The following is a 26,000-nucleotide window of genomic DNA, read 5'->3' on the forward strand; positions in this document are numbered from 1 at the left end:
ATGGCGGCCCCGTACTGTCCCTGGGCAAAGGGCTTGGGTGCAGAGCCCTGTCACAAGGAGGAAATATTGCGTCACGATTCCCATCTGCCACGTCTGTGGAAGTCACTTTCTCCCGCAGGGCCCTGATTCCCACAGATCACCGTTCAAACCTGCAAAAGCTGCAAGCTCGGGGCCAGAAGAGACCTCTCAGAGGAGGACACCCGATAGCAACCGAGAGAAAAGTGCTGACACGGCACCCCTGTCACAGGTGGAAGTGTTGAGACCGGGTGGAATCCTGGCTCTCACAGGTCACACTGCCCATGGGAACCTTCTCAGGACACAGGGTCCTGGGGCCCCCAACCCCACCAGCCCTGCTGAATCACAGCCCCAGAGTGAGGCCTGGGGTTTTGTACTGCTTACAGCAGACTTAGGTTATTTCTCACCACCAAACAAATTTGGAAAACTCCATTTGCATGCATGTCAGTCCCTTTGAGCCCGCAAAGCCCTGAGGCTTCCTGTATCATAGCAACCCTCCCCTCTCCTCACTGTCCCTGGCACACTGACCAGCCCATTCTCTCAGAGATGTGCAGAGCCCTGCTGGAAACAGTACAGCCATGCCACGCCCTCAATAAGTGCCGCCCCCTTGCCAGGTGAGGAAACTGAGGCCCGGACAGGCCGTCCTTTACACAGAGACCCACTGCAAAGTTGGCTTGAAGCCCAGGACCGTGGGACGCCTCATCCAGAGTGGAGGGACGCAGTCCCTGCCCGGAGCATGTATGTTCCGGCCGGGGTGAAGCAACAGCTTGATACACGAAGGAAAGCTTGAGGTGGTCAAGGATTTCCTTCTTCTCTGACCCACAATCAACACGCACGGAAGCAGCAGGCTAGATATCAGACTGTGTTGTTTGAGGGAAATCTGCCACGAAAGATCTCTTTAAAGTGTCAGAAAGCAAAGCTGTCACTCTGAGGCTGCAGGCGTGACCTGACCCAAGCGACGGTGTTTTCAGTTGCACCATGTGCACTGGAGAGTGTACAGAGGACAAGAAAAATGAGGAAAGTATGCACTGGCAAAGGCTTCCTTACCCTGGGCTGCCAAGAGGGAGCGCCCTGGCGACGGGTGGAGTGGTTACGCGCGGGGCGTCCGAGACCACCAGCCAATCTGCAGGAGAAAGACGGGACTTGCTCTCTGCTCCCGTAAAGAGTTACAGGGCCGCTGTGAGCCAGACTCCGCCTGATGGCCGTGCGCTTGGGACTGGACTGCCCGAAGGACAAACACATCTGTCTTGGAGAGGTACGGCCCGGGTGCTCCTTTGAAACCAAGATGGTGAGACCTGTGTCACTTACTTTGGACACATTGTCAGGAGGGGCCCGTCCCAGGAGAAGGTTCTCGAAAGAGGAAGACCCTCATCCCGACAGACTGACACACTGGCTGCAAGGAGGGGCTCAAACATTGCAACTGTCGCAGGGGAAGCCTCCGCCTCCGCACGGGGCAGCGATCATTCGGCCAAGGGTCAGGGCCAACTGATGTCACCTAACAACATAGATGAGACCCGGTACCAAGCCTACATCCATGATGGCCCAGTTGATGGCCCAAGGAGGGGCCAGGGTCGGGTGAGGGAGATCACAGGCAGGAGTCCTCTGGGGACTGGGAGAAGGGCTTGCCAGGGAAGGCTTCCTGGAGAAGGAAGCATTTGAGCTTGGCTTTGAAGAAAGAGTGGAAAGGATTTCAACACGCAGAAATTAAAGTGTCCCAGGCAGAAGGAGGTCCAGGCACCAGGCTGACCAGGCTCCTCTTTTCTGTGCCTTTGCTATGGGCACTTTGGACCTGCAGTTCCCGCTGCCTGGAATGCACCTCCACCCCCACCCCCACTGCTGCTTCAGCCCTGCGCTCATCTGCACTGGCCTTGTGGACATGGTCAGACACGTCCAGGCCCCACAGTGGAGACTTTGGCCTGTGCGTATTGGAACGCAAACATCCTGCCTGCCTCTCCATCCACCATCACCACGCAGTGGCTCAGAGAAGATCTGCTTTTCCTCACCCGGGTTTTCCCGGCACTTAGCAGGGGACACCCTGCCGCGCATGCCCAGTGAGCGCGTGTGGGAGGCTCAGAGAAGCATGGAGGGAGGCCGGGTGTGGAGAAAGGCAGCAAGCCTGAAAGACAGGGCTGGGGGGCTTGGGTCCCAGACAAGCGCATTCAGTGGTCGATTTTAAGCAGACCCTAAAATTTAATACATAAATATCCAGGCTCATACCTTAAAAGGAAAAAGTATTTCTTTTGGACGAGCAGTGGGACCTTACTCACAATCCCTTGGCTCCCACCAAAGCCAGGCTGTCGTCTGACTTCATAAAGCCGCCCCGCAGCCTTCGGGTCACACTCTGCCCATGTTCACGGGCCGCGTCCAAGGCCCCAGAGGAAGGAGGTTGGCCAGGCTGCGTAGCCCCACTTGAAAGATGAAGCAACAGGGACTGGGGGAGGTTAAGAACTTGCCAAGGATCATTCAACTGGCAAGAGTGCTCCCCCACCCAATTCTTCCCTACAAGGATTCGGGCCGTCCGGAGTCTGGGGTCTCCTCACACTGCCCCTCAACACAAACAGTAGTCCAACTGCAGAAGGGAGCACGGGGGAGGGAGTACCCTAGGGTGGCCAGAGGGCCTCCAAGGAGGGGGCATTGAGCTGAGATTCGATGCTAAGGAGTAGAGACTTGGGCAGCCCCAGGGAGGGGTCTGCGTCTCAGCCACACCAGGCTCATCCCCAAGGCTCTCAGTGCTCCTGGCTGCCCTCCAGGGCTGTTCTGGAGACTTCCTGAGCCCTCGGGGATCACAGCCTGAGCAAGTGGCCTCTCCTCTGCACGGGTCCGGAGCCACGGGCAACGGTGGGCAGAGCTTGGGCTTGGGCATCTAGCAGGCACGCCTGACTTTGAATTGAGCTTGGCCAGTCGCCAGTGTGCGGCCCTGTCCACCTCTGACGGCATCTTCCTTGTGGGCGTTTTTCACCTTCGCCTTTCCCAGTGGGTTTGAGGATTTCAGCTCCTGCTGGCAAGGCGCCTCATTACTGCCTGGTGCCACCGGGGACTGCATTCAAAACACGGAGGCCGTTCTGTCACCCTTCCTGTCGTAATGACAGCTCACATTTGTCTCCTGCTTAGTCTGAGCCGGGCACTGTTCTAATCAGTTGGTGGTTAACCCTCCCGGCAATTCTCCCAAGTAGGTCTTATCATGCTCCTCTTTCACAGGCAGGCAGACGGGTCTCTGCGGGGTGCAGTTTGCCCTCCGCTACTAACTGGAAGGTTGGCTGTTCAAACCTGTCCAGCTGCAGCGTGGAAGAAAGGCCTGGTGGTCTGCTTCCCTAAAGGATCAGCTCTCTGACGTCAAGTCATGCCTGACCCTTAGCAACCCTACAGGGTCACATCTTTCTCCCGGGGAGCAGCTAGTGGGTTCGAACCAGCAACTTTTCAGTTAGCAGCCTAGCACTCAGCCCAGCACCACCAGGGATCCCCTCTGTCATGAGTACAGCCAGAAACCCCTGTGGAGCTTGATTCGGTGCTGCAACACATGGAGCTGCCAGGCATTGGAATTCGCTTGATGGCCATGGGTTGGGTTGGGTTTATAGACATGTGTGTTAGGCCACTGTGTTAGTCTAGGTAGACTAGAGAAACAAACCCATAGACACTCCTTTGTGTATAAGAAAGAGCTTTATATACAAGAGCAATTGGATATTGAGAAACCATCCCAGTCCAGATCAAGTCCATAAGTCCGACATTAGTCCATATTTCCGATACCAATCTATAAAGTCCTCTCCAGACTCACAAAACACATGCAATGATGCCGAATGCAGGACAATCACAGGCCAGTGGGAGAGGGATGTCTTGTGGATCCAGTGACACTGTAAGCATCTCCGCACTGGCAGGGGTCTCCACGTGGCTTCTTCGGCTCCAGAGGTCTCAGGGTCTATCAGCGTAGCACCATGTGTCACTCTCTCAGGGAGTGAGTTGAGAGAGAGAGTCTCCCACCTCCAAGAAGGAAATATAGGAATTCCCAGAATCCTCAGGGGAAGGCCATGCCCATGCATAGGCCTCATTGGCTATATAACCCGATTGACAGCCTAGACTCCACCCCTTCACTCCCAATCCTCTCAAGTCCCAAACTGACACCAGCTGATGTAACTACCACAGCTCGGTTGTCCAGGGAAACAAAACCAGTGACACTCATCTATGTATAAGAAGGAGCTGTATAGCAAGGAGTAATTTTATATCAAGAAGAAGGCAGCCCGGCCCAGCCCAACTCAAGCCCACGGGCCCCAAGCTAGCCAGGACCCTCTTTCGACTCACGCAGCTGCAGCCGATGATGCCGAGAGGTGAAGGGGAAGCGGGGAGATCACACCGATGGGTGCAGAATCCATCAGTGGAAACCTGGCAGGGCACCAACAACTCTCTGGGTTGGGGGACCCACGTAGCCCCCCCACCTCCACCCAACCTGAAGGCAAGGGAGAAGACGAAGGTCAAGAGAGGAAGGAGAAGTCCCCAGTGTCTCTCTTACAAGGAGGCCACACCCCCACAGAGGCATCTTTAGGCTGTGACCTGATTGACAGGTTAGGCTCCACCCCTACACTTTCACAAGGTGCAAGTTGACGTACAATCCACCTGCCACAACAAGGAGAGAAACACTGACTGTTTCGTGACGTGCAGCCCTCGATCGTGACATCACTGCATACGCAGGAACCCAGTGTGGGCAACGCCGTGCCTGCCACAGAAGGAGTGGGCTGGGTGCCCTGCGGCTGTCATGCGCAGCAGACTGATCAGTTAGGAAGCTGTCTTGCCGCATGTCCTACCTGCTTCTGTGGGAGAAACCGCATCAGTGCGGGACCCAACAGCCCTTGTCTCGATTCAGCTACGTGGAAGACCTCACTTCTCCAAGCCTTCGTTTTCTCCCCTGCAGAAAGGGCTTGTAGGGTGCCGGCTTTGCAGGTGAGTGTAGGCGTCACAATCGCGGACTTGCGGCATCTAGCCAGCGGATGAGACGTGGCAGCTAGGCGTGAGAGAACAGCAGTGGTTCGGGGTTGATTCTCGCCAGCCACACAGGGACCCCCAAGTACAAACCCCCACCAGTGCTCCTCCTGAGCAGCCAGCACCGCCGCTTACACTGCCACTGTGCTGCGGAACAGGTTTCAGTGGGGCTTCCAGACTGAGCAAGGCCTGGCGATCCACTTCTGAAAACCCTGGATCACACACACAGCAGGCAGCTCCGTGACCTACCTGGAGCTCTGGCCGTGCTTCACTCCGTCTCTCAGGGGGTCACTGGGAGTTGGGGGTCCCTGGGAGTCGGGGAGGCTCCACAGCAGCCAACAACACGCTTTCCAGGGGCTCCGCAGGAGCGTCAGCTTCCTGTCACTGCCACACAAATCACCGTTTCCCCCTCAAGAAGCCCCAGTTCATTGTCAGCCGCTTTCAGAAGTCACTGGGATCAAGTCAAGGTGTCTCGGGGCTGCATTCCTTCCAGGAAGCTCTAAGGGATTCTGTGCCGGGTCATCGTAGGACTGAGGTCCCAATTCAGTGGGAGACCCTGCATCCCTCGCTCCTCTCCTGGAGCCTGGCACCCACCTCTCATGGACAAAGCCACCCTGCTCTCTGACTCTCCGCTGCGAGGGCTTCTTGCCTTGCAAGGTCTCCTGTGATGAGGCTGAACCCACGGGGTGATCCAGGATTGTTAAGGCGGTTAGACACTCTGCTGCTAACTGAAAGGTTGGCGGGTCTAACCCACCCGACTGCTCCGCAGAGGAAAGACCTAGTGGTATGCTCCTGTCACGATGACAGCCCACAAAACCCCATGGGGCCACTCTGCTCAGTGCCACGAGGTTATGATGGGTCGAACCAACTGGATGGCACCGAACAATGACAACAACCATCAATCATCACGTTTCTAAAGGCCCTTCTGCCCGGGAGCCGGTCTTCCAGCGATCACAGGTGATACCCTCAGCCAGTCAGGTCCCAGCCTGAAGGTGACTCACAGCCGCACCCTCTACAACAGCGGTTCGCAGCCTTCCTCATGCCGCAACCCTTTCACACTGTTCCTCATGTGGTGACCCCCAACCATAACATTATTGTCGTTGCTACTTCATCACTGTCATTTTGCTACTGTTACGAATCAGGCGACCCCTGTGAAAGGGTGGCTTGACCCCCAGTGAGATCGCAACCCACAGGTTGAGAACCGCTACTTACAGTGTTTCCTAGGCTCTAAATCCTTCCGAGAGTAGATACCCTCATCTTTCTCCCAAGGACCAACTGGTGGGTTTGAACTGCCAACTGGTAGCTAGCAGTCCATCGCTTACTCAACAGCTTCACATCATCCCTGACAAGGGCCTTAGAGGTCATCTGATCCACTCCCTATCTTTACAACTAAGGTCACCTGAGGAGGGTCCTAAGTGGCTGCCCACGTTCCCATCAGGTTCTAGGCAGAGTGGGTCTCCTACCTGGCCGGGTCTCTGTCTTGACATCCCTCCACACGGCTTCCTCGTGGAAAGACTTTCAACTTCCCGAAGCCCGTCCTGCCACCCATTTCTCCTCTGATCCTCCTGCACCCCCCGTGGGGCTCCACCTGGGGAACAGGCCTGGCATGTACTCACCTACTCCTCCCCCAGGGGGGCAGAGGATCAGAGAGAGATGAGGCTAAGCGAGCCCCCAGGGAGGCTCAGGCCGGGCTGCAGGAAGAGAGGAGAGAGAGGGAACATTTCCTTGCCCAGACCCAGCCCTCCGTCTGCATCCTCCTCTTTGACTCTCCCACGCTTTCTGCTGGGGAGCCTCCAGCATCAGCAACACTGGCGTTGGCTACCTGGTACAGCAGGCACAGTCACAGAGAGCTGCCGCCCCCGACACGCCCTTTAGCAGTCAACCACGAAACCGATGGCGGTGGCGGAAAGCAAGAAGCACTTATCGAGCTCTGAGGCTCTGGCTCGCTTGGCAGTCTGTCTATTTCGGGTCACTTGGCAACAATTTGGAAACACTTTATCATGTGTTTGCGGGGAGGACTGTGGACGGCTGGTCTGGAGTGGCCTTGGTGGGGACAGCAGGGGTGACGACTCGGCTCCCCTTGTCTCCGCCATCCTGGGTGTGTTCTCATGGCAACTCCAGGGAACCGTGACAGTGAGCAGATACATACAAGAGCCTTTTCCAACCTCACTTATGTCATGCTTGTCTGTATCCCATTGGTCAGAGCAAGTCACATGGTCAAGCCCAAAGTCAGGGCAAGAGGGGGCTTTTGCGAGTTACGGACCCCAGGAGGCCATTAATAGAGCCATTCTACGGTAACGGCTTAGATGGGAGAGATGCCTGAAGGCAGGAGCCACGGCAGCTTCGTGGAATCGTCCTGGAGCCTCAGTACACAGCTTCTTGCCTTTATTGCCCAATTTGGCTGCAAGAGCTTCAGCCATCACCTCTACCCCCCAGCAGCAGGACGAGGAAGAGGAGAGAGACGTGTCGGTTCCCCTCCCCTTGAAGGCATCCCACACAATTCTTTGGTTTCCCAGCTGTCAGAGAGTTTGGGGAGATGGAGTCTTTTCTTTGGGCACAGCATGCCCAGCTGAGGACCAGGACGTTGTTCCCTTCGGAGAGAAGGGATGTCCGATCAGTAGGGAGTGCTTTCCATGGTGTGAGGAAGCTGGGCTCAGACAGACATAAGTTGCCTGCAGTCACACCGTAGCCTTAGGGAGAAGGGAGAGGGGATCTGACGCCTGAGCTGTACCTCTTCTCCCTTCTACCCCCACCCCCACCCTGTTCACACATGGTGCTGTTCTAGAGCCTGGGTAGCCCAGGCCGTTACACATGGCCGAAGCTCCCGGAGCTCCTCCTCCAGGCTCCGCTCAGACTCAGTGTTTTAACGGCAGGCCTTCATTGAGTTTGGGCAATGTTCTTGCCATCATCCCCATGTAGAACCAAGGCCCATAGGGCTGAGCGGGATGGCGGCCCCGGCCCTTACCACCTTGCTGACCCAGGTTGTGGCTTAGGATTGTGTCCCACCTGTCAGGCCAGTGCAGCGGCCCCCTGGGAGGTGGACGACCGATGATCTGCAGCACCACTGCCTAGACGTGGTGTCGACCCCACACTCACTCAGCTCATCCGTAGGTCCAGGGAAGAAAATCAAGCAGGGCTTTATAGTCCATACACCTGAGCCCCTATCTTAGTCTTACCTGAGCCCCTATCTCAGTTGAGGCGCCCTGGGTGAGGGACTCCATCCTGAACCTCATTTTCCTCATCTGTCAGATGGAGATGGATCTTCCCTGCTCTCCATGGTTGTGCATGAAGGGGCTCGCACCCAGCCATTGCTGTTGCCAGCTCCTGTCCAAGCTGAGCCGTGACGCAGGGTGGCCCCATGCACAACAGGACAGGACAGGCCATAGCGATTCATAGGGCTTTCAAAGGCTGACTGTGAGAAGTAGATCTCCAGGCCTTTCCTCCCAGCTTCTTAGTCTGGGAAAACCTGTCTTAGCCCCACTAAAACCTACTCAGCATCACAACACGCAAGTCCCCCGGCCAGACGGAGGGTGGCTGTGCGTAAGGTGCAGTGACTGGGAAGCAAACCCAGGGCTCTTTCATGGAAAGTGAAATCCTCAATGGAAGCAGGAAGGAATGAGTGAGCCGTCCCTCTAGAGTGGAGCCTTTCTTGGGTTCAAGGGGAAATAAAACAATAATCATAGCAATGTCTAATAACAGTGTCTCCTGAGTCCAGTTATTTTCCAAAGTATATTCTAAATCACATATCACTACCTCCAAAAAAAAAGCCCCCAAACCAAACTTACTGAGGAAAAAGCATTTTGAGATCACATGAGACCAGGACTGCCGGTTCCAGCACGCTCCCGGCTTCCTCTCTATAGGACTCGCTCTGCGTCGGCATCTACTCAATGGCAGCGCGTTTGGGTGTTTTGTTCGTTTGATTTGTTTCATTTGAATAAGCCAGCTGCTCCCATTTTCTATCCCACACCATTCCCTAAGAGCCTTGGTCCTGCCGGGAAGAAAGACAGACAGACGACTCATTTTCTGGATGAATTTTGTTTGCAGAAATTCTTTTAGTGAGCATTATCCTCAAGTCACCCTGAACCCCAGTTGAATCGTTGGAAGTGTATTGCATCACTACAGTTTCAGAAACAAGCCTTCAGCTCAGCCATTCATTCCACCGCTGGCTGGGAATCTGAGAACCCTGTGCAGAGCACAGAGCGCCCGCTGCAGACCCTGGAGGTGGAAGGACATTGGCGACAATGGCCCTGGTATTGTAGGCCAGCTGTTGGGCAAGAGACCTCTTGTTTGAGGCAGCAGGTCACACCTGCAGGTAGGCTCAGGGTCTGGGGAGAATAAATTGTTGGAGACAGTCTGGGGGCCACGGCTTCAGGGTCCTGCCCAGAGCTGCTGTCAGTTGTCTCCATCAGAACTCCGAAGCCCAAAGCCCAGTTGACTCAGACGCATAGCAACCTCTCAGTTAGCAGCGGAGCACTTCAACCTCTGTGCCACCAGGGCCCCTTCAGAGTTCTGGAGGGGCTGGAAGGGATCTGCATTCCCCTCCCTTCCTTCTCTCTCTCTCTCTCTCTCTCTCTCTCTCTCTCTCTCTCTCTCTCTCTCTCTCTCTCTCTCTCTCTCTCTCTCTCAGCCTCACACTCTTCCAGGTACTGGCAGTAAGGACTTGGCTATAAGCGAGACCTTTTACTTCCTTTGTGTGTGATGTTCCTAATGTCATTCCACCACTTGTCAGGTCGAATCTGTCCTTGAGGTGTCTCAGAATCCAGGTGGGATAGACTCCAGGTCATATTTTGTGTTCATTTTCTTCAGCAGCAACCTGTACTCCCATATGAGCAGTTGGCGGTCTGCTCCACAGTCAGCCCCTGGCCTTGCCCTGACGGATCACACGCAGCATCTCCATCCCTTCTTCATCCCACAGATGTAGTCCATTTGACTTCTGTGTGTGCCATCTGTGAGGTCCATGCGCACACGAGCCATTTATGTGATGGGGGCCGGGAGTAATTGCGACGAAGGAGTCAAGGTCTTGAAAACATCTATCCAGTGATCTTCAGCTGATTTCCATCACCAAAGCCCGCTTTCCCAACTGCGGGGGGCCTTCCTCTTTTGTTTCCAACTTTGGAATTCCAATCATCAATAATGATTCATGTATCTTGGTTGCATATGGGAGCGGCTTCATACTGAAGAAGTGAGTGAAATCTTTCGGTTTCCTCATCACTACTAGCTTCCATGTTTGGTGAATTGATGTGAGTAATCGTCGTAGCAACAGGACTTGCTTGTAGGCGCGTAGATGTTCGCACCCTATCACATATCTGGCAGTGTTTTATTCTGTTGCGCATGGGATTGCATGAGTCAAAATCAACTGGGCAGCACCTAACAGCAACGTGAGAGACAGGCCCCTGTCTTCAGGAAACGGCATAGTCTCTGGGATGCTGCATTTAACAAGCAAACAAGGTGCAGAGAATAAAGCAGAATGTGGGGTGGGGAGTGAATGAGGGGACAGGATGCTTGGTGGGGGGGGCTTCTCAGAGGAAGTGACCTTGGAGCCAGTAGAGACCTGAATAAAGTTACTGGCCATGGAAGATCTGTGGGGACAAGGGTGCCAGGCAGAAAGACAGCAGGGCCAATGCCCACAGAATGATTAGAATAGAAAGGGGTTCCGTGTGGGTGGCACTTGGGAGTGGGAGGCAGGTGGGGGAAAGTGGGCAGGTTACGTCTGAATCCAGGCGCAGTGGAGAATCACCTAGGGCTTCCAGCAAGGAGTGACAATGTCAGGGAAGCAGTGGGGTCTATGAGTTTGGCGGGGGGGCGGGGGCAGTCTCAATTCTGCGCCTGGCAACTTCTCCCCAGTGCCTTTGTCTCGGGGGTCCTATGATACCTGAAAGGGCAAAGGCTAATGGAAGGGCTTGCTTCCTTCGGGGGAGCTTGGGGCTATGGAGGCAGCACTCAGGGAGCCCCCAAACACATGCCCTCTTTCCCAGAGTGAGGAAGACTTCTTGCTCTGCATTAGACATAAGTCCTGGAAGGTTCCCCCTTCCCTCCCTGATGAGGACTCAGAAAGCAAGAGACGACTGCTTCCCACAGGGCCTCTTCTAGAGAAGAGCTGGACTCGAACATGCGGGCCTGTTGGGGGCAGTGGGGCCCCTGACCACCTGCCCCAGCCAAGCAGACACTCCTACCCCTCCACGACCTCTGCACCCGCCTCTTGATGGCTGTCCTTCCCCTCCGCCCCTCTCCTCTCCTCTCCTCTCTTCACCTCAGCCACAAGCCTCTTTTGTGCTTGCTCCCTGGGGCTCCATCTTCCTGCAAGGGTCACAGGGCACCACTGACCCCGTCCCCTGGTCTGTGTGCCCGGCTGGTAATTGAAAATACCACAATCCCCTGATGACCAACTTACATGGAAACCCGACACCCCGGGGTGGGCGGCGGGCAGCAGCGGGGTGGGAGAACTTCCAGCTGTTCCCCTTTCTCTGCCCTTAATCCCGCTGGATTCCTGGAGAAAGGCTGGCCCCTTGGCCCCGCTGGACGCCTTGATCATCTTCCCAGCAAATGCTGCCTCCTTGCCCCGCCCGGGGTTCCGGGGCTTATGGGATCAGAGCCGAGTTAGCTGCCTGTAACCTAAACCTGCCAGCTAAGCCCTCCAGGCCAGACCCCCATCACCGAGTGGGACCTGCCTCCCTCAGCAGCTGAGCTCATGGTCCAGAGTGGGAGGCCCAGTGGGTGGTGGGTAAGCCGGCAGGGTCGGAAGCACTGGGTGAAGACGGCTTGGCAGCAGCAGGGTAGAAGCAAAGCCAAGGAGTCCTGGGGGCACTTGAGGTCCCTGGCTTTCAACCACCCACACCCCCTTTCCATTCTCCAGCTTCAGACACTCAGGAGTGAGGCTGAGTTCAAATCCCAGTTCCATGCCTTGCTCTGTGATCTGGGGTGAGTTCTTGACCTCTCTGGGTCTCCATGTCCGCATCTATAAGCCACCAATAATAATAACTGCCCCCTAGGGTGGCTATGGGTGTTACAGAGTTCACGGATGTAAAAGGCAAAACATGGCCGGTTGTCATCCAATCGACTCATTCGCAGCGACCCCAGATTGTGAGGATGGCACAGGCCTAGGCTGGGCTCCTTCTTCTCACGTCGTGCCGTTGAGTGAGGACCAGGCCAGCGGTACCTACCACCACCACCAGCCCTCCAGGACACCTCTGGTGGCCTTGAACTGCCCAGACAGGTGCACAATGAGCAATGAGGAAGTGGTAGATTAGCTGTTAGCTTACAAGCCCTGGTGGCACAGTGGTTAAGCTCTCAGCCACTAACTGAAAGGTTACCAGTTCAAATCCACCCAGCAGCTCCCAGGAAGAAGGGCCTGGTGACCTGTTTCCACGAGGAGCACAGCCTAGGAAACCATCAGAGGCAGTCCTACCTGGTCGCATGGGTCATTTAGAACAGGCTCAAGACCACCTAACAACAACCTGTTGGGCCATGGGCGCCCTGGGCCACACAGGATTGCCAAGGCGACCAGCTTGATGTCACGCTTGTGTTGTCATGGAGGAAATTCTGTCCACCCCTCTGCAGGTGGTCTGCAGAGACCCCCTCAGAGACCCCTGGTGGTGTGACAGTTACAGCATCTGGTTGTTAACCAAAGGTGGGCGGTTCTAGCCCACCCTCAGCCTCCTAGGAGAAAGCTGGGCCAGGCTACTTCCATAATGCCTGGGAAGCTTTCGGGAACAGTCTACTCTCTGCTCTGGGAGCATTATGTGTCAGGATCACCCTGACAGCAGTGGGCTTGAGCAGTTCTTGTACACCTGAGCTAGGCTCTCTGCACCACCACCACAACACACACACCTGACACACACACCTGTCTGGGCAGCCTTGCCCCTGCTCACTCACCACACATCAGGATAGGACCACTGTTCCAGGGCTTTCTGTGCTGGGGGCTCTGTAGGAATAGCTGGCCCTGGGCAGATGAGAGGGCCAGGGCAGGGAGTGGAAAATGCCAACCAGGACTCAGCAGGTCGGGGCTCTCAATGCAGGCCCACTACTGCCTGCTGTGTGACCCTGGACAAGTCACTTTCCTGCTGTGGTCCTGAATCCACCGCTCCTCAAAGTGTGGTCCCTGGACCAGCATTGTCGACATCACCTGGCAGAACCCAAAGCCAAAGGCACTGCCGTCCGTCCACTCAGTTCCAACTCATCGGTCCCTTGCTGCCACCGAGTCGATGCCGACTCACAGAGACCCTAGAGGACAGGCTAGCACTGCCCTGTGGGTTTTTGAGACTGTCGCTCTTTACGAGAGCAGAAAGCCTCATCTTTCTCCCATGGGGTGTCTGGGGGTTTTGAACTGCTGACCTTGAGGTTAGCAGCCCAACATGTAACCACTATGCCACCAGGGCTCCAACAGGGAGCCACACCCCAGACAGTGGCTCAGTGGCTCAGGGGCAGGGCCCGCCAACTGTGATCTCACTGTGTTATCTTGGGCCCATCGCACCCCATCTCTGGACCTAAATTTCTGAGTCTGTGCATTGTTCAGAGAGTCCTTTAAGTGCTAAACCCGGCCGGGGTCCTGGCGGAGTTGGCCAGAGGTGGGGTGGACTTATGTGGGAGGGGACTCAGTTTCCCGCCCTGCAGTCTTCTCAGGTGCTCACTCGGAGGCACTGAACACAGATTTGTTGGGTGAGTGAGTGAATATTCTCGGCTGCAGGCCCCTCTGCTTTCCTCCACCAGAGCCCCCGCTGCCGTGTCTGGGGTCCGTGTTTCATGCGTGTGGACTAGGAGCTCCAGGAAAGGGCGGGGAGGGCATCTAGTCCACCCACGGGGGCCCAGGCCCAGAGAAGGGACCTGGTGCCTCCCCTCCACATGATGAGGCCCCCGGATGCAGGGTAGTCAGTATCTGTGACCTGGCGGTGCTGGGAGAGCTGGGAAGGTGGCCCTGCCCGAGCCTCTTGGCCCTCTCCTGGACCCAGGCCTCTGGGGATCCCCAGTTGACTGTATGGTCTTGGCCAGGTGCCTTCCCCTGGCTGGATCCCCAGCTCTCCTTCTGAGGTCAAACTGGAAGCTGTACCTCCATGCCCATGTATGACCCCTGACCCTTGAACTCTGGCTTCTCTTCCAGCTCCCTCAGCTGTGTCCATCATGCACCAGGTGAGCCGCACGGTGGACAGCATCACCCTGTCATGGTCCCAGCCTGACCAGCCCAACGGCGTGATCCTGGACTATGAGCTGCAGTACTACGAGAAGGTACCTAAGACCAGCCCTGCTCTTCCCGTCTTGGGGGTCTGCCCATGGCCACAGCTTGTTTCCCGCCCAAGGTCCATGATCTTGACTTTCCCTTCCTTGGACCCATACGAACCGGTTTTCAAAAAGAGCAGCTTTGGTTCAGTAATAATTGGCCTTATTATTGGGCAGAGCTCAGAGCCACTCAGGAGAGCTGTTCACCGAGAGGGTGCTGGAGCTTTTCCCCTGGGGTGGGGGGTGGGGAATTTCTGGCTGAACTTTTAAATCAGACCCACTACTCCCTGCAGGCACCTCTAGGACCCAGGGATCCAGGTTGTTGGCAGGCACAGGTATAGGAGAAAGGGCATTTGACTAGAGTCAGAAGCTGTGAGTTCAAATCCTAACTCTGTCCTGACCCAGCTGTGTGGTCTTGGACAGCTGTCTTCCAGCCTGAGCTGTGGCTTCCACCTGTGTAAGGTGGGGGCGGGGTGCAGGGTAGGGGAGGTGGCCAGCACGGTGCCCCCCCAGAGCTTCTTCTGTCTCCTCCCCTCATCCGCCCTGCCCACTGCACCATGGCCAAGGGCTACATGGGCTCTGGCCAGGTAGATGCAGGGAACCTGCATAGGAAGCAGATGGAACTTCTTGTCACCTACGAGACTCCAGGAGCATTTCTTTTAAATTATTTTTTATTGGGAGCCATTACAGATGTTGTAACAATCCATTTTTCAATTAGATCTAGCATAATTATACAAATGCTACCACCATCAGTTTCAATACATTTTCTTTCTTCTTGAACTCTTTGATATCAACTCCCCTTTATCCCTTCCCTCCCTCCCAGCCCCCAGGAACCCTAATTATTATATTATAATTATTACATTAGATATGATTATTGTTATTTGCCATATCTTATACCATCCAATCTATCCCTCCACCTGCAATTTTGTTCTTCGTTCCCCTCAAGTTATATAATCATCATTGCTATCATCTCCTCTCTTCCCTCACCCTCACAGAATCATTACTCCCATTACTGTTTCTGAAGGGTTATCTATCTTGGCTTTCATGCATCTAGCACTCTTAATTGTACAGATGAACATACACAGATCTAACAAGATTAATGAGGTAAACAAAGACCATACTAGTAAGGGGAGGAAATATTGAAGAACTAGAGGATAGTTATGTGTCTCATCAGTGCTATACCACTCCTTCGATTTATCATCCCTACTGTGTGGCCCTTCTGGGAGGGACTGTCCAATTATCTTACATGTGGGTTTTGGGTCTCAACTTTGTCCATGCTACTCCTATCAATATAATTGTTTGTTTGGGATCGTTTGATACCTGATCCTGTCAATACCACATGATCACACAGGCTGGTGTGCTTCTTCTATGTGGGCTTTGTTGTTTCCCTGCTAGATGGCCACTTATTTAACTCTAAGCATTTAAGACCCCAGACACTATATCTTTTAATAGCTAGGCACCATCAGCTTTCTTCACTACATTTGCTCATGCGCCCATTTTGTCTTCGGTGATCATGTCGGGATGGTGAGTATCCTACACTGCCGCATTATTAGAACAAATTGTTATTGTACTGAGGTAAGATTTAAGTAGAGGTCCAAAGTCCATCTGCTTAGTTATTGAGGTCACACATATATACATGCATAGACAAATAGATCTATCTCTATATATCTACATACATACATATCTATAGTTATACCTATATATAAGTATGACTTTCTTCTTCATTCCTATTTTTCTGTTTTCTTTCCTCCTGCCCCACTATCATTTTTACTCATCATCCACCTCTCAGTAATTCCTCTTGGATACATTTCAATTGATGAGGCACAACCAGGAACGCTACACCCTCCTCACCATCATTTTAGATCCCTTGCTCTTCCCCTGTCCCTGTCGTTGTTGGCTCACCATTCCCCTCCCCCTGCCTCCTCCCCTCTTACTGCCCCCCCCACCCCAATCATCAGTCTTGTTGATGTCTCCTTGGGATTGCTTATCCTGCCTATCTTATATAGATAGACACCAAAAGAGAAAAAAAGAAAAACATTTTTAAAATAAATAAAATTTTTAAATAAAAGAAAGACCATACAAACAGTTCCTAGTCCACTGCTATCCTGACCCAGGGTCGATGGGTATCTGTTCACTAGCAAGCAGGCTGGTTATAATCCACCATTCCAGCACCCTTAGTCCTCACATGCGTGGCCAAGAGGCAGCCTCCTATAAGGCCCCTTTGCTCTTCCTGCAGTCAGGGATGGAGCGGCCTAGTGTCCCCCGCCCCCTGTTACACCTTTAGGCTTTCAGTGTGGCCCCCTTTTGAGTAGCCCCCAACCAGTTCAGATGAGGTGCCAAGCACTTCCCACCCCCCACCCCCAGTCAGAAGTCTACAGCCAGGAATCCTCAGGGACATCGCCACTTTGCTCCCATGCTCCTGTGGTGTGCTGGTGTGCTGTGCTCCCCTCTTGGTTTGCTCCCATGTGGGCAGGTCAGACCGGCCACTCCCCGAACTGCATCGTCAGTGCTGCCCTGCATAGTGTTGTCATGGGCAGGGGGCGGGGGTGCGCGCATCATGTCTTGAGCTAAGGCCAGCCCTGTAGTCATCTCCAGGAGACATCTTTGTGTGATGACTTCAATGCCCTGCTTCCTGAGCCACACACGACAATCACAGACAGGGAGAGTTGTCACCCGGGCTTTGGTTTAGACTAAGGTGTGAATGACTGATAGGAAAGTCTTTTGTTGAGGACAAGCCTGGGAATCTGGAGTGAATTAGAAGGCTCATCCTAAAGGCTGAGGGCAGAGAGATGAGACCGTGATGGCCAGCTCTGCGAGAGGTCCAGGGGCTCTGCCGTGCGTGTAGCTGCTGAATCAGCCCACCCTGGTGAGGCTCCGAGGGGCCCAAGCACATCCCCAGCCTCACATCCCTGGTGCTCTCTGGCTGCCTGTTGATGGGCTCAGCCTTCCTCCAGGCAGGGCCTTCCAACAGGCCCAGGGCCGCACCAGTCTGGCTTGCCTCCCCCTCCCCAGTGCTGTGGGCCTGGCACCAAGGGGGCATCCAATGAAAGGAGAGAAGGAATCAGAAATGAACCCCTGCCCCTGACCTGCACCCTGCTGACTGCAGCCCACACACCAGAAAGCCCCAGAATCTACACCCTCCCTTCCCTGCCCCCTCATCTCTGCCCTCAGCATCCTCAGGGCCCACCAGTGTCATCCCCTGGGGTGAAGGTCTTCCCGCCCCTGCGGAGCCCCCTTCACACCTGGCTCTGAGCAGTGACTGTGGGAGCCAGATTTGTGAATGAGTGGGCGAAGCCAGTGTGGGAGCCTGTGAATGAGACGGGCGGGGCTGCGTGCGCCAGGGGTGGGGCCTTCCATGGAGACCCCGCCCTGGTCTTGCTCCACCTCCTCAGGGAAGAACTCCCTTGCTCCTAGACCAGGCAGGGGCCCGGAGTGCCCACTTGTGCCCAACCTTCGCCCATGCTATTAACCATCATTATGGTTGTTTAAATATTACTCGGTAATTGGGTATTTGCTACCACCGTTTCCAGTAGGGCAGGAATCCCTCAAGGGCGGAGACTTTGCCGCTATCCAGGCTGTGTCCCCAGTGGCTGGCACACAGTAGGTGCTCAGGAAGTGGTCGTTGGGCGACTGGGCCAGTGACCACCTGAGGGCCAGAGCAGCCCAGTCCCCTGAGAAGGAGCCAGGGTCCTGGGCAGCCCAGCCAGCTGCTCCCCAGCCCCCGGGGGACCCCAGCTCTTCCTCTCCCTCAGGCAGGCACTGCTTAGCAACTCCAAATTCAAAAAGGAAAGGGGAGGAAGGGAAAAAAAACTAATTAAGAAGCTTTATGATTAAATGAAACTGAAAGTGTTTGTCCCCAAAGACTGGAGCGGAAATGAGGAATCCCTGCGCGGGCCCTGCCTGCGACCTATTTCCCACTGTGAAGGGCAGGCAGCGCAGGCCGCTGGAGGTGTGAGCCGGTGGGCAGAGCTGCCCTACTTTCTGCCACCACTCGGACCGACTGGGTGGCGGGCCGGCCGGCTGTGCTGTTCCCACAGTCATCACCTGCTGGCATGCCCGAGCGCAGGAGCTCTACGTCCCGTCCTCGCAGACACCCCACTCACCCACTGAGCAAGAGGGAACAGTGAGGGCCACACGCTCTGTGGCCAGGATTTGGACCTTTGTCCTCTTTCCGCACCCGGCCCTCTGCCCCTGCCCCTCCCAGGTCTCTACCGCTCAGGTGCAGGCAAGACCAGCTCCTGCCACGAAGGGTTTTAGCCACAAATGACCAGAGAGGGGGCACTTACAACTGAGTGCAGAGAAGGTACCCCCTCTCAGATTAGGGGTGGACACTGGATCATTCAACCTTGCCTGTCCCTAGCCTTGGGGCTGGGTCCCAGGAGTCCCAAGAGTCCACTGACAGGCGCAGGTGTGAGCAGCCTTGAGAAGGTGTGACACAGCCAGGGAGGAACAGCAAAGTCCCACGGGGCTCAAGGAGGGGCCCATCAGACAGCCATGGGCGAGGGGAAGCTGAGCCTTGGAAAACGCCGTGTCCTGAGGAGGTGGCCTCCGGAGGCAGCAGCCCCAACACACCCGCCCGTTTCCGCTTTCCTTGGCTACCTCTGAGCCCCGAAAGCTCCGGGGGAAGAGGTTCCTGTAGTGGATGAGCCTTGTGTCCCATGGGGATTCACATGTTTATTCAACATACATTTCTGCCAGGCAGAAGCCCGGAGACTGCTGAGGGCACAGCGGGGGGCACTCTTGGAGCCGGTGGGGAACCAGGGGCCAGGAAAGCCCAGCCACATTCAGGTGGTCTGCCTGCAAAAGTCAGTTGCCTTCAGCCGATTCCGACTCCTGGTGACCCCAAGTGTTTCAGAGTGGCATTGCACCCCATAGGGCTGTCAAGGCAGTGGCCGTTCAGAAATGGATCCCCTGCGGGGTTACCTGGCCTGGCTTCTGAGGTGCCTCTAAGTGGCTTTGAACCTCCAGCCTTTCGGTCAGTGGCCAAGCCTTCACCACCCCTGCCACCCATGGACTCTGAGGAGCTGAGTCCCTCATGCGCCCCCTTTGCATTCCTGAACACTGGTGACAGCCGACTCTGCGGTGGAGCTAATGAGAGTGGAGTTGAGTCTCCTCCCATCTCGTGGTGACCCTCAGGGGCGGTGGACAGTTGCCCATAGGGTTTCAGAGACTGTGATTCTGTCCAGAAGCAGACTGCCACATCTTTCTCCCTCGAAGTAGCTGGTGGGTTTGAACCACCGACCTTGTGATTAGCAGCCCAACACTCACCCCACGGTACCACCAGAACTTCTGAAGACGATAGCTGCTAACAATGTCTAGGGCCTTGATTCCTACTCGTAGCAGCCTTAGGGGACAAAAGTAGAACTGCCCCATCAGGTTTCCAAGGCTAACGCCCTTTCAGGGAAAGTAGAGGGTTGGCAAAGAGAGGAAGGCCCTGGAGGAAATGGACTGACACAGTGGCTGCAACAAAGGGCTCACTCATGGTGCTGACTGTGAAGGTGGGCCAGGGCTGGGGGGTGTTTCATTCTGAGGTGCCTGTGGTCACTGAGTTAGAACCAAGCTGCTAAAAACAACAACAACAATCTTTTACAAGGCAAATCACCACATCTTTTCTCTGTGGAGCCACTGGCTGGGTGCGAACCACCAGCCCCTGGTTAGCAGCCAAGCACTTAACCATGGCGCCACCAGGGCTCCTGGTTGATTCCATCCTGTCAGTTCTGACCAACACAGCCCTGTGCACCCCAGAGCGAAATGCTGCCCAGTCCTGGGCCATCCTCCCATTGCTCCTCTGCCTGCCCCCGTGTCGATGCATCCTGTCGAAGGTCTTCCTCTCTTTTGCCGCCCTCCTATTTTACCAAGCATGGCATCCTTCTCCAGGGACTGGTCTCTCCTGATTCCACACCACCCTCGAAATGCCTTCCCCTATCTCACTGGCACTTAATCACTGCTGAGACCACCTGGTTAGAAGAAAGTGAATGGGCCCTGTGAGCATCTCCTACATGCCAGGCACCACCTGATCACAGTTTACCCTGAAAAACTAGCATTGATGGTCCCATTTTCTAGAACGGGAAACGGAGGCACAGATCTTTCCCACTGGAATTAAGTAAAAGCGCTGGATTTGAAACAACATTCATCCTGTCTTCTGTGCCTGCCTTTAAAAAAAATAGAAGGTAACTAGTTGCGTTGGTTTTCGCCTTCTCAAGGCACCATGCACCAACATGAAAGCGTCCATCTCCTAGATCAGAGAATTTAAAGCCTCTACTATGTTTCCTGGCAAGCAGATTCCATGTTGCACAGCGGCGCCTAGTGTCCAGGACTGGTACTGCAGCTTGTGTTTTGAAGGTTTTTGGTTTTTTTTTTTACTACCGTTTGGCCTTTGACAAGGTGGGAGGCAACAGTCAGATTATGCGAAAATCTGCGTATAACTTTTCTTTTACCCTTTGAAATCTTCGAAAAATTTCATAGACGTCCAGATGATTTTACAGATAAAGTTTTAGAATTTAAAACATTTAGCTGGTGTCTGTAAATATTAAGGCACAGAGAAAATATTGATCCTCACAATAAAAAAATAAATATTTGGAAAGCTAATTTTAAAAATACCATTTGCAATAACAAAAGCATTTAAGGGAGAGAGAGAGAGCGTCAGAGAGAAATGAATAAGAAGATGTCAAAGATCTAAGACGACACATGCTGTGCTCTCAGATTGGAGAGCTGACTTCATGTGGCAAAGACCGGAGTCTCCTGCCAGTGAATCTGTGTGTTTAATGCTTCATTAAAATTTTGGGAAATGGGGAGACGTGAGAGCTGGTTCTAAAATTTCTCCCTCTCAGATACATTTTCAGCAAAGGGCTCTGGAATTGTGGATGTTGGTATTTTTGTTGTGAGGTGCCAGCAAGTCAGTTTCGACCCATAGCACCTCTATGAGCCACGGAACAAAACACCGCGCAGTCCTGCGCCACCCTCACGATTGTTCCCGTGCCTGACCCCAGTGTTGCAGCCACTGTGTCAGTCCATCTCATTGAGGGCCTTCCTCTTTTCCCGCTCTTTTTTGCTCCACTTTCCCAAGCATGACGTCCTTCCCCGGCGCCTAGTCTCTCCTGACAACATGTCCAAGTATGGAAGACGAAGTCTTGCCACCCTTGCCTCCAGGGAGCATTCTGGCTGTATTTCTTCCGAGACCGTTTGTCCTTTTAGCAGCCCCCGGTACTGGCAGTATTCTTCTTTAACCCCGCAATGCAAATCCTTTGATTCTCCGACGGTCCTTCCTTCTTCAATGGCCCACTTTCGCATGCATAGGAAGCAGTGGAAAATGCCATGGCTGGAGTCAGGAGCACCTTAGTCCTCAGAGGAACGGCCTTGCTTTTGGACACTCCCCAGAATTACTAGAAGAAAATGATGTGAGTGATCTACTCCACCACAGATGCCGGTCTGCTGTAGAATCCTCTGGTAGTCAGATTGTTCCCGGGAACTCGGGGTTCCGCCCCAGTGTGGCCCCGACATCAGAGAAGGAATTAGAGGAGCCAAAGGCAGCTTGTTTCAGGGGTCAGAGAGAGGAGCAGCGGGGGATAAATCCAACCAAGTTTGCTCCTGTGACATTTGACCTCCCCAAACTCCACTGCCAGTAACCTGCAGCTGACCAGAAGCCCAACCGCTAACAGAAGCAGTCTGCTAACATGTGTCTTGGATGTTACCTGTGTGACATGAAGCACCCGCCTAAAATCACAGTTTTCCATATAAGGTAAAAAAGCATTTTGCCAAAAGTGCAAGCTTCCCACGCCTGCTGGCATAGCTGCACAGCCGCTGGAGCCCCGGCGGCATTGTGGGTCACATGTTGGCTGCTACCCCAAGAAAGAGGGGGCTTTCGTCTCCCTTACGGAGCCACAGTCTCGGAGACCCACAGGGGCAGTTCTCCTCTTTCCTACAGGGTTGCTGTGAATCGGAATCGACTCCGTGGCTGTGGATTTTGGTGCTGCTGTTGGTGGTGTTGTTGTTGGTGTTGTTGTTGTTTTGAGGCAGTGATGGCTTCCTGACTTGCCTTTGTACTCACTGGGGGCATTGATCTTGACACTGTGGACCACCGCAGCTAGACGTCTATCTACAGTGCATATCAAACGATTCAGCTTGTTCTGATGAGGCGGCTTTCTTCTGCTTCTTGGGAACACTGCCAGCAGCACTGGTGGCGCTTTGCGTGGGTCCCCTGGTTCTCGGTATTGCTCTAAGCGCAATGTAACTCCTCGCGACCACTCCTGACTGTGCGCACTTTTGCTGAAGAGACCAAGGGCTCACACGGAGGCGCTTCGTGGCACACCGCCTCTCCGGTTGCTTGGTTTTTGTTTAACCTGGGTATATGTGGACCGAGCAGTTCAAGCCCGTGTTGTTCAAGAATTAATTGTAGTTTAATATTCATCCAGGAGCCCTGGTGGCGCAGTGCTGAAGCACTCGGCTGCTGCCGGAAAGGTCAGTGATTGAAGCCCAGCGTGGCTCCGTGGAAGAAAGAGGTGGCAGTCTGCGTCTCTAGAGACTGCAGCCGTGGAAACCCTAGCGCATCCTACAGAGGTGCCACTACTAAACAGCAGTGGGTGTCATGCTGATGTCCATAGCAACACCTATTGTATGCAAATGTTCAGATAGTCCCGGAAAGGTAGGATCTCCGAATAAACACAGCCCCCAACACATGACCCCATGGGAACAGGGCACTGTGCGGTCTGACCCCTCCCTGTCATCAGTAGCTGATCAGACTATTGAGATCTGTAGAGTTTTCATGGACTGACTTCCCAAAGGAGATTTCTGGGCTTTTCTTTCATGTCCGTCATAGTGTGGAGGCTCCACTGAAACCCAGTCGGCCTCTGAGCGCCCTGCAAGCCTCCACTGACTGAGGAGCTGGGGAGAAACCCAACCCAGGGCGCCCGGTGGAGGGCGGGAATTCCGAGCTAGAATCCGGGACACGGGTTCCATTTGAATTCCAGATGAACAGCGCTTTCTTAGTTTAGGCGCGTTCCAAATGTCACGGTGGCGGGTGCTGTTGAGTGGGTTCCGACTCATCGCAGCCCCTGCACCTTCCTCACGAGTGTCGCTGTGTTTCAGCCCATTCTTGTAGCTGCCGTGTCCATCCATCTCATCAAGGCTCCTCCTCTTTTGTCCCTGAGCCTCCACTTTCCCAAGTCTGATGTCCTTCCCCCGGGACTGGTCTCTCCTGATGACATGTCCCAAGTACACGAGGCCAAGAATGGGAGATGCTTATTATGGGGAACGTATTTGTTGAGTAAGGGTACATGCAGACACACTGGGGAAAGTAGTTGGGTCTGAGCAGAGCCAAGTGGACCCTCGGGATGTGGTAGGAGACGTGGCAAAGGGCTTCTTATGCCAGGCCATCCAGTGTGGCCTCCCCTGTGAACGCCGCGGAAGGCGTCTGTGCACACGCAGGATCCTGTGCTTTGCTTTCAAAGCTCTCCCTTTGGAACCGCCCCCTATGGTTTCAGGGCCGTGGTCCTCATAGGCCGACTGCACATCTTTCCCCCAGGGAGCGGGCCACCTTGCAGTTAGCAGTCGAGTGCCTCGCCCATAGGGACATCAAGATGCCGTGCTTGGTACTGAAGGGATGGGGGTGCAGCCCCGCCTTTGTGAGATTATAGTCTGGGCCCAGGACAAGAGGGCAAGGCAGACATGCCATTCTAGGGCACCCACGCAGGTGCTCCAGGGCTCCAAGGGAGGGGCATGCGCTGGGAGGTGGGGTCCAGGACAAGGGGAAGGGGAGTATACACTCAGGGGTCAGGGGGATTCTGAAAGAAGGGCTGAAAGTGACTCGTAGGCTACTCCCCCTCCTGCTCCCTCCTGGGCTGGGGAGAGGAGGAGACCCCCCCAGGATGGCCCCATCTCTCTCCTGTGCCCCAGATGTGCCAACCCAGCTCTTTGTCAGCTCACACCTGTGTGCCCACTGCTCCTCTGCCACAGGCCCTTCCCTCTCTGCCTGGTGACTTCCACTCCAGTGCCTCCTCCCCCACCTCAGGGAGCTGTCCTGACCTCAGCTGGTACCTCCCTACACCTCAGCCTGGCACCTGGGGGGGTAGGCACCCAGAGCACGCTGCCTGTGCATGCATGCACGCAGTTTGCTTGTCACCCATGATGCAGTGTGCCTGTGTGACAAAGCAGAATGGCCCCAGGGGGTCTCTGGGCTGTCATAGACAGGCCTTTCTCCCGTGCAGCCCCGAGTGGGTTCAGTCTGCCAGCCCTTCAGCCTGTTGTCCGACAGCCAGCCATTTCTGCCACCCAGGGACCCCTTCCCAGACCTATTGGATCAAACTCATGGCCGACGGGGCAGAGCTGGGCTCAAGCTGTCAGGCTGTGGGTTAGCAGTGGAGCGCTTAACCATCTGCACCACCAGGGCCAGCGATTTATGCCTGAGGTCGTGATGTTACTAGCCTCCTGTTACTATTGAAGAAGGGGAAGCACAGGGGGCTAGGGTTCACCCAAGGTCACAGAGGTAGTGAGTAGAGCCAGGATCTGAACCCTGGGCGCCCGAGTGGAGTCCGTGACCATAACCTCTCCACAGTTAGGCCTGTCATAACTTGCCTTGCTCAGCATTGTAACTGGAGGGTTTCAGGGGCCTGTGCACCCTCTAGAACCCTAGGGGTGTCATGGTTACAAATTGGGCAGTTGGAGGCAGATGACCAGCGCTCCTTGAGAGAAAGAGGGGGCTTTCCACTCCCGTAAAGAGTTAGGGTCTCAGACACACACGGGCAGTTCTATCTTGCCCTCTAGGGTCACTACGAGTTGGCATGGACTTGATGACAGCGAGTTTGGTTTGGGGTCTTCCTGTACCCTTTGGAGCCCTGGTAGTGGTGGGCTGCTAACCACAAGGTCAGCGGTTCTAAACCACCTGCCACTCCTCAGAAGGAAGACGAGGCTTTCTAGTCACGTAACGAATAGAACCGTTTTGAAAACACAGCAGCAGTTCTACCCTATCCTGTAAGGTCGCTGTGAGTCCGAATCCCCAGGCATGTCCATCAATCCGGCGTGTCGGTTTCCGAAGGAGCGTGCTTAGCTTACTTTCCATCAGCGTCTCAGATGTGCTCAGGCTCCTTGAAGGGGGGAGACCCCAGATTGTTGCCTTTTCTGGACTGAACTCCTCAAGGCCAGAGCCTGTGCCTAAGCCCCCACTGGGTCCCCAGTCCTCAGCTCATGGCCTGGCACCGAGAGGCTGTTTAGAGAAGGCTTTCCGGGTGGCTGGTGTGCCCAAATGAGCATCATCTAGGTCCCACGCACCCACATCTGCAAGCCCCTGCAGCAGCTGGAGCTTGGTGCGGGGTCAGAATAGGAAGGGGACATGGGGTCCTAAGTACCCAGAGCCATGGACAGGAGAGGCGGCTCCACGCAGAAGGCTAGTCCGGAAGCAGCCACCAGCTCACCTGTGCTGCTCCAGCACCCCTGTTCCTCTCTGGGCCTCAGTCCCTGCCCGACCCACGTGTGCTAAGCCTGAATGGGGTTCCTCCCCATGAGCTCCTCAAAGCAAACGGCACTGAGGGGGAGAAACAGGAACAAGGTTAGCCTCCTCACTGCCACCCCCAAGAATTCACAGTCTACTCTTCCAGGTTCCCACACACCAGCTCTCGGGACACGCATAGCCATCAGCTACAATACAAACAACCCCCCTAATGCCAGCAGCCTGCAGTACCCAGCAATTGTATTTCTGGCTCAATGGGCATGGGCTCAATGGGCGTGGCCCTGTGTCAGCCTAGGACTTGGGTCAAGGTCTTCTCCACATGTCCCTCATTCTGGATCCAGCTGCCAGCCAAGGCAAGTCCACCTCA

The 26,000-nt window shown here is 54.8% G+C and overlaps 1 protein-coding gene across 2 annotated transcripts in view; it reads left to right on the plus strand.

The window, feature by feature from the left end:
• Positions 1–26,000, plus strand: part of EPHB2 (EPH receptor B2) — a 141,469-nt gene that overhangs the window by 97,394 nt on the left and 18,075 nt on the right. For both annotated transcript variants that reach the window (XM_075552083.1, XM_075552091.1), the window contains exon 5: positions 14,078–14,202. In XM_075552083.1, coding sequence (XP_075408198.1) covers positions 14,078–14,202 — 125 coding nt within the window. The remainder of the gene's footprint in view (positions 1–14,077; positions 14,203–26,000) is intronic.

This window comes from Tenrec ecaudatus, chromosome 1 (assembly GCF_050624435.1).
Source record: "Tenrec ecaudatus isolate mTenEca1 chromosome 1, mTenEca1.hap1, whole genome shotgun sequence".
NCBI classification, from domain to species: Eukaryota; Metazoa; Chordata; class Mammalia; order Afrosoricida; family Tenrecidae; genus Tenrec; species Tenrec ecaudatus.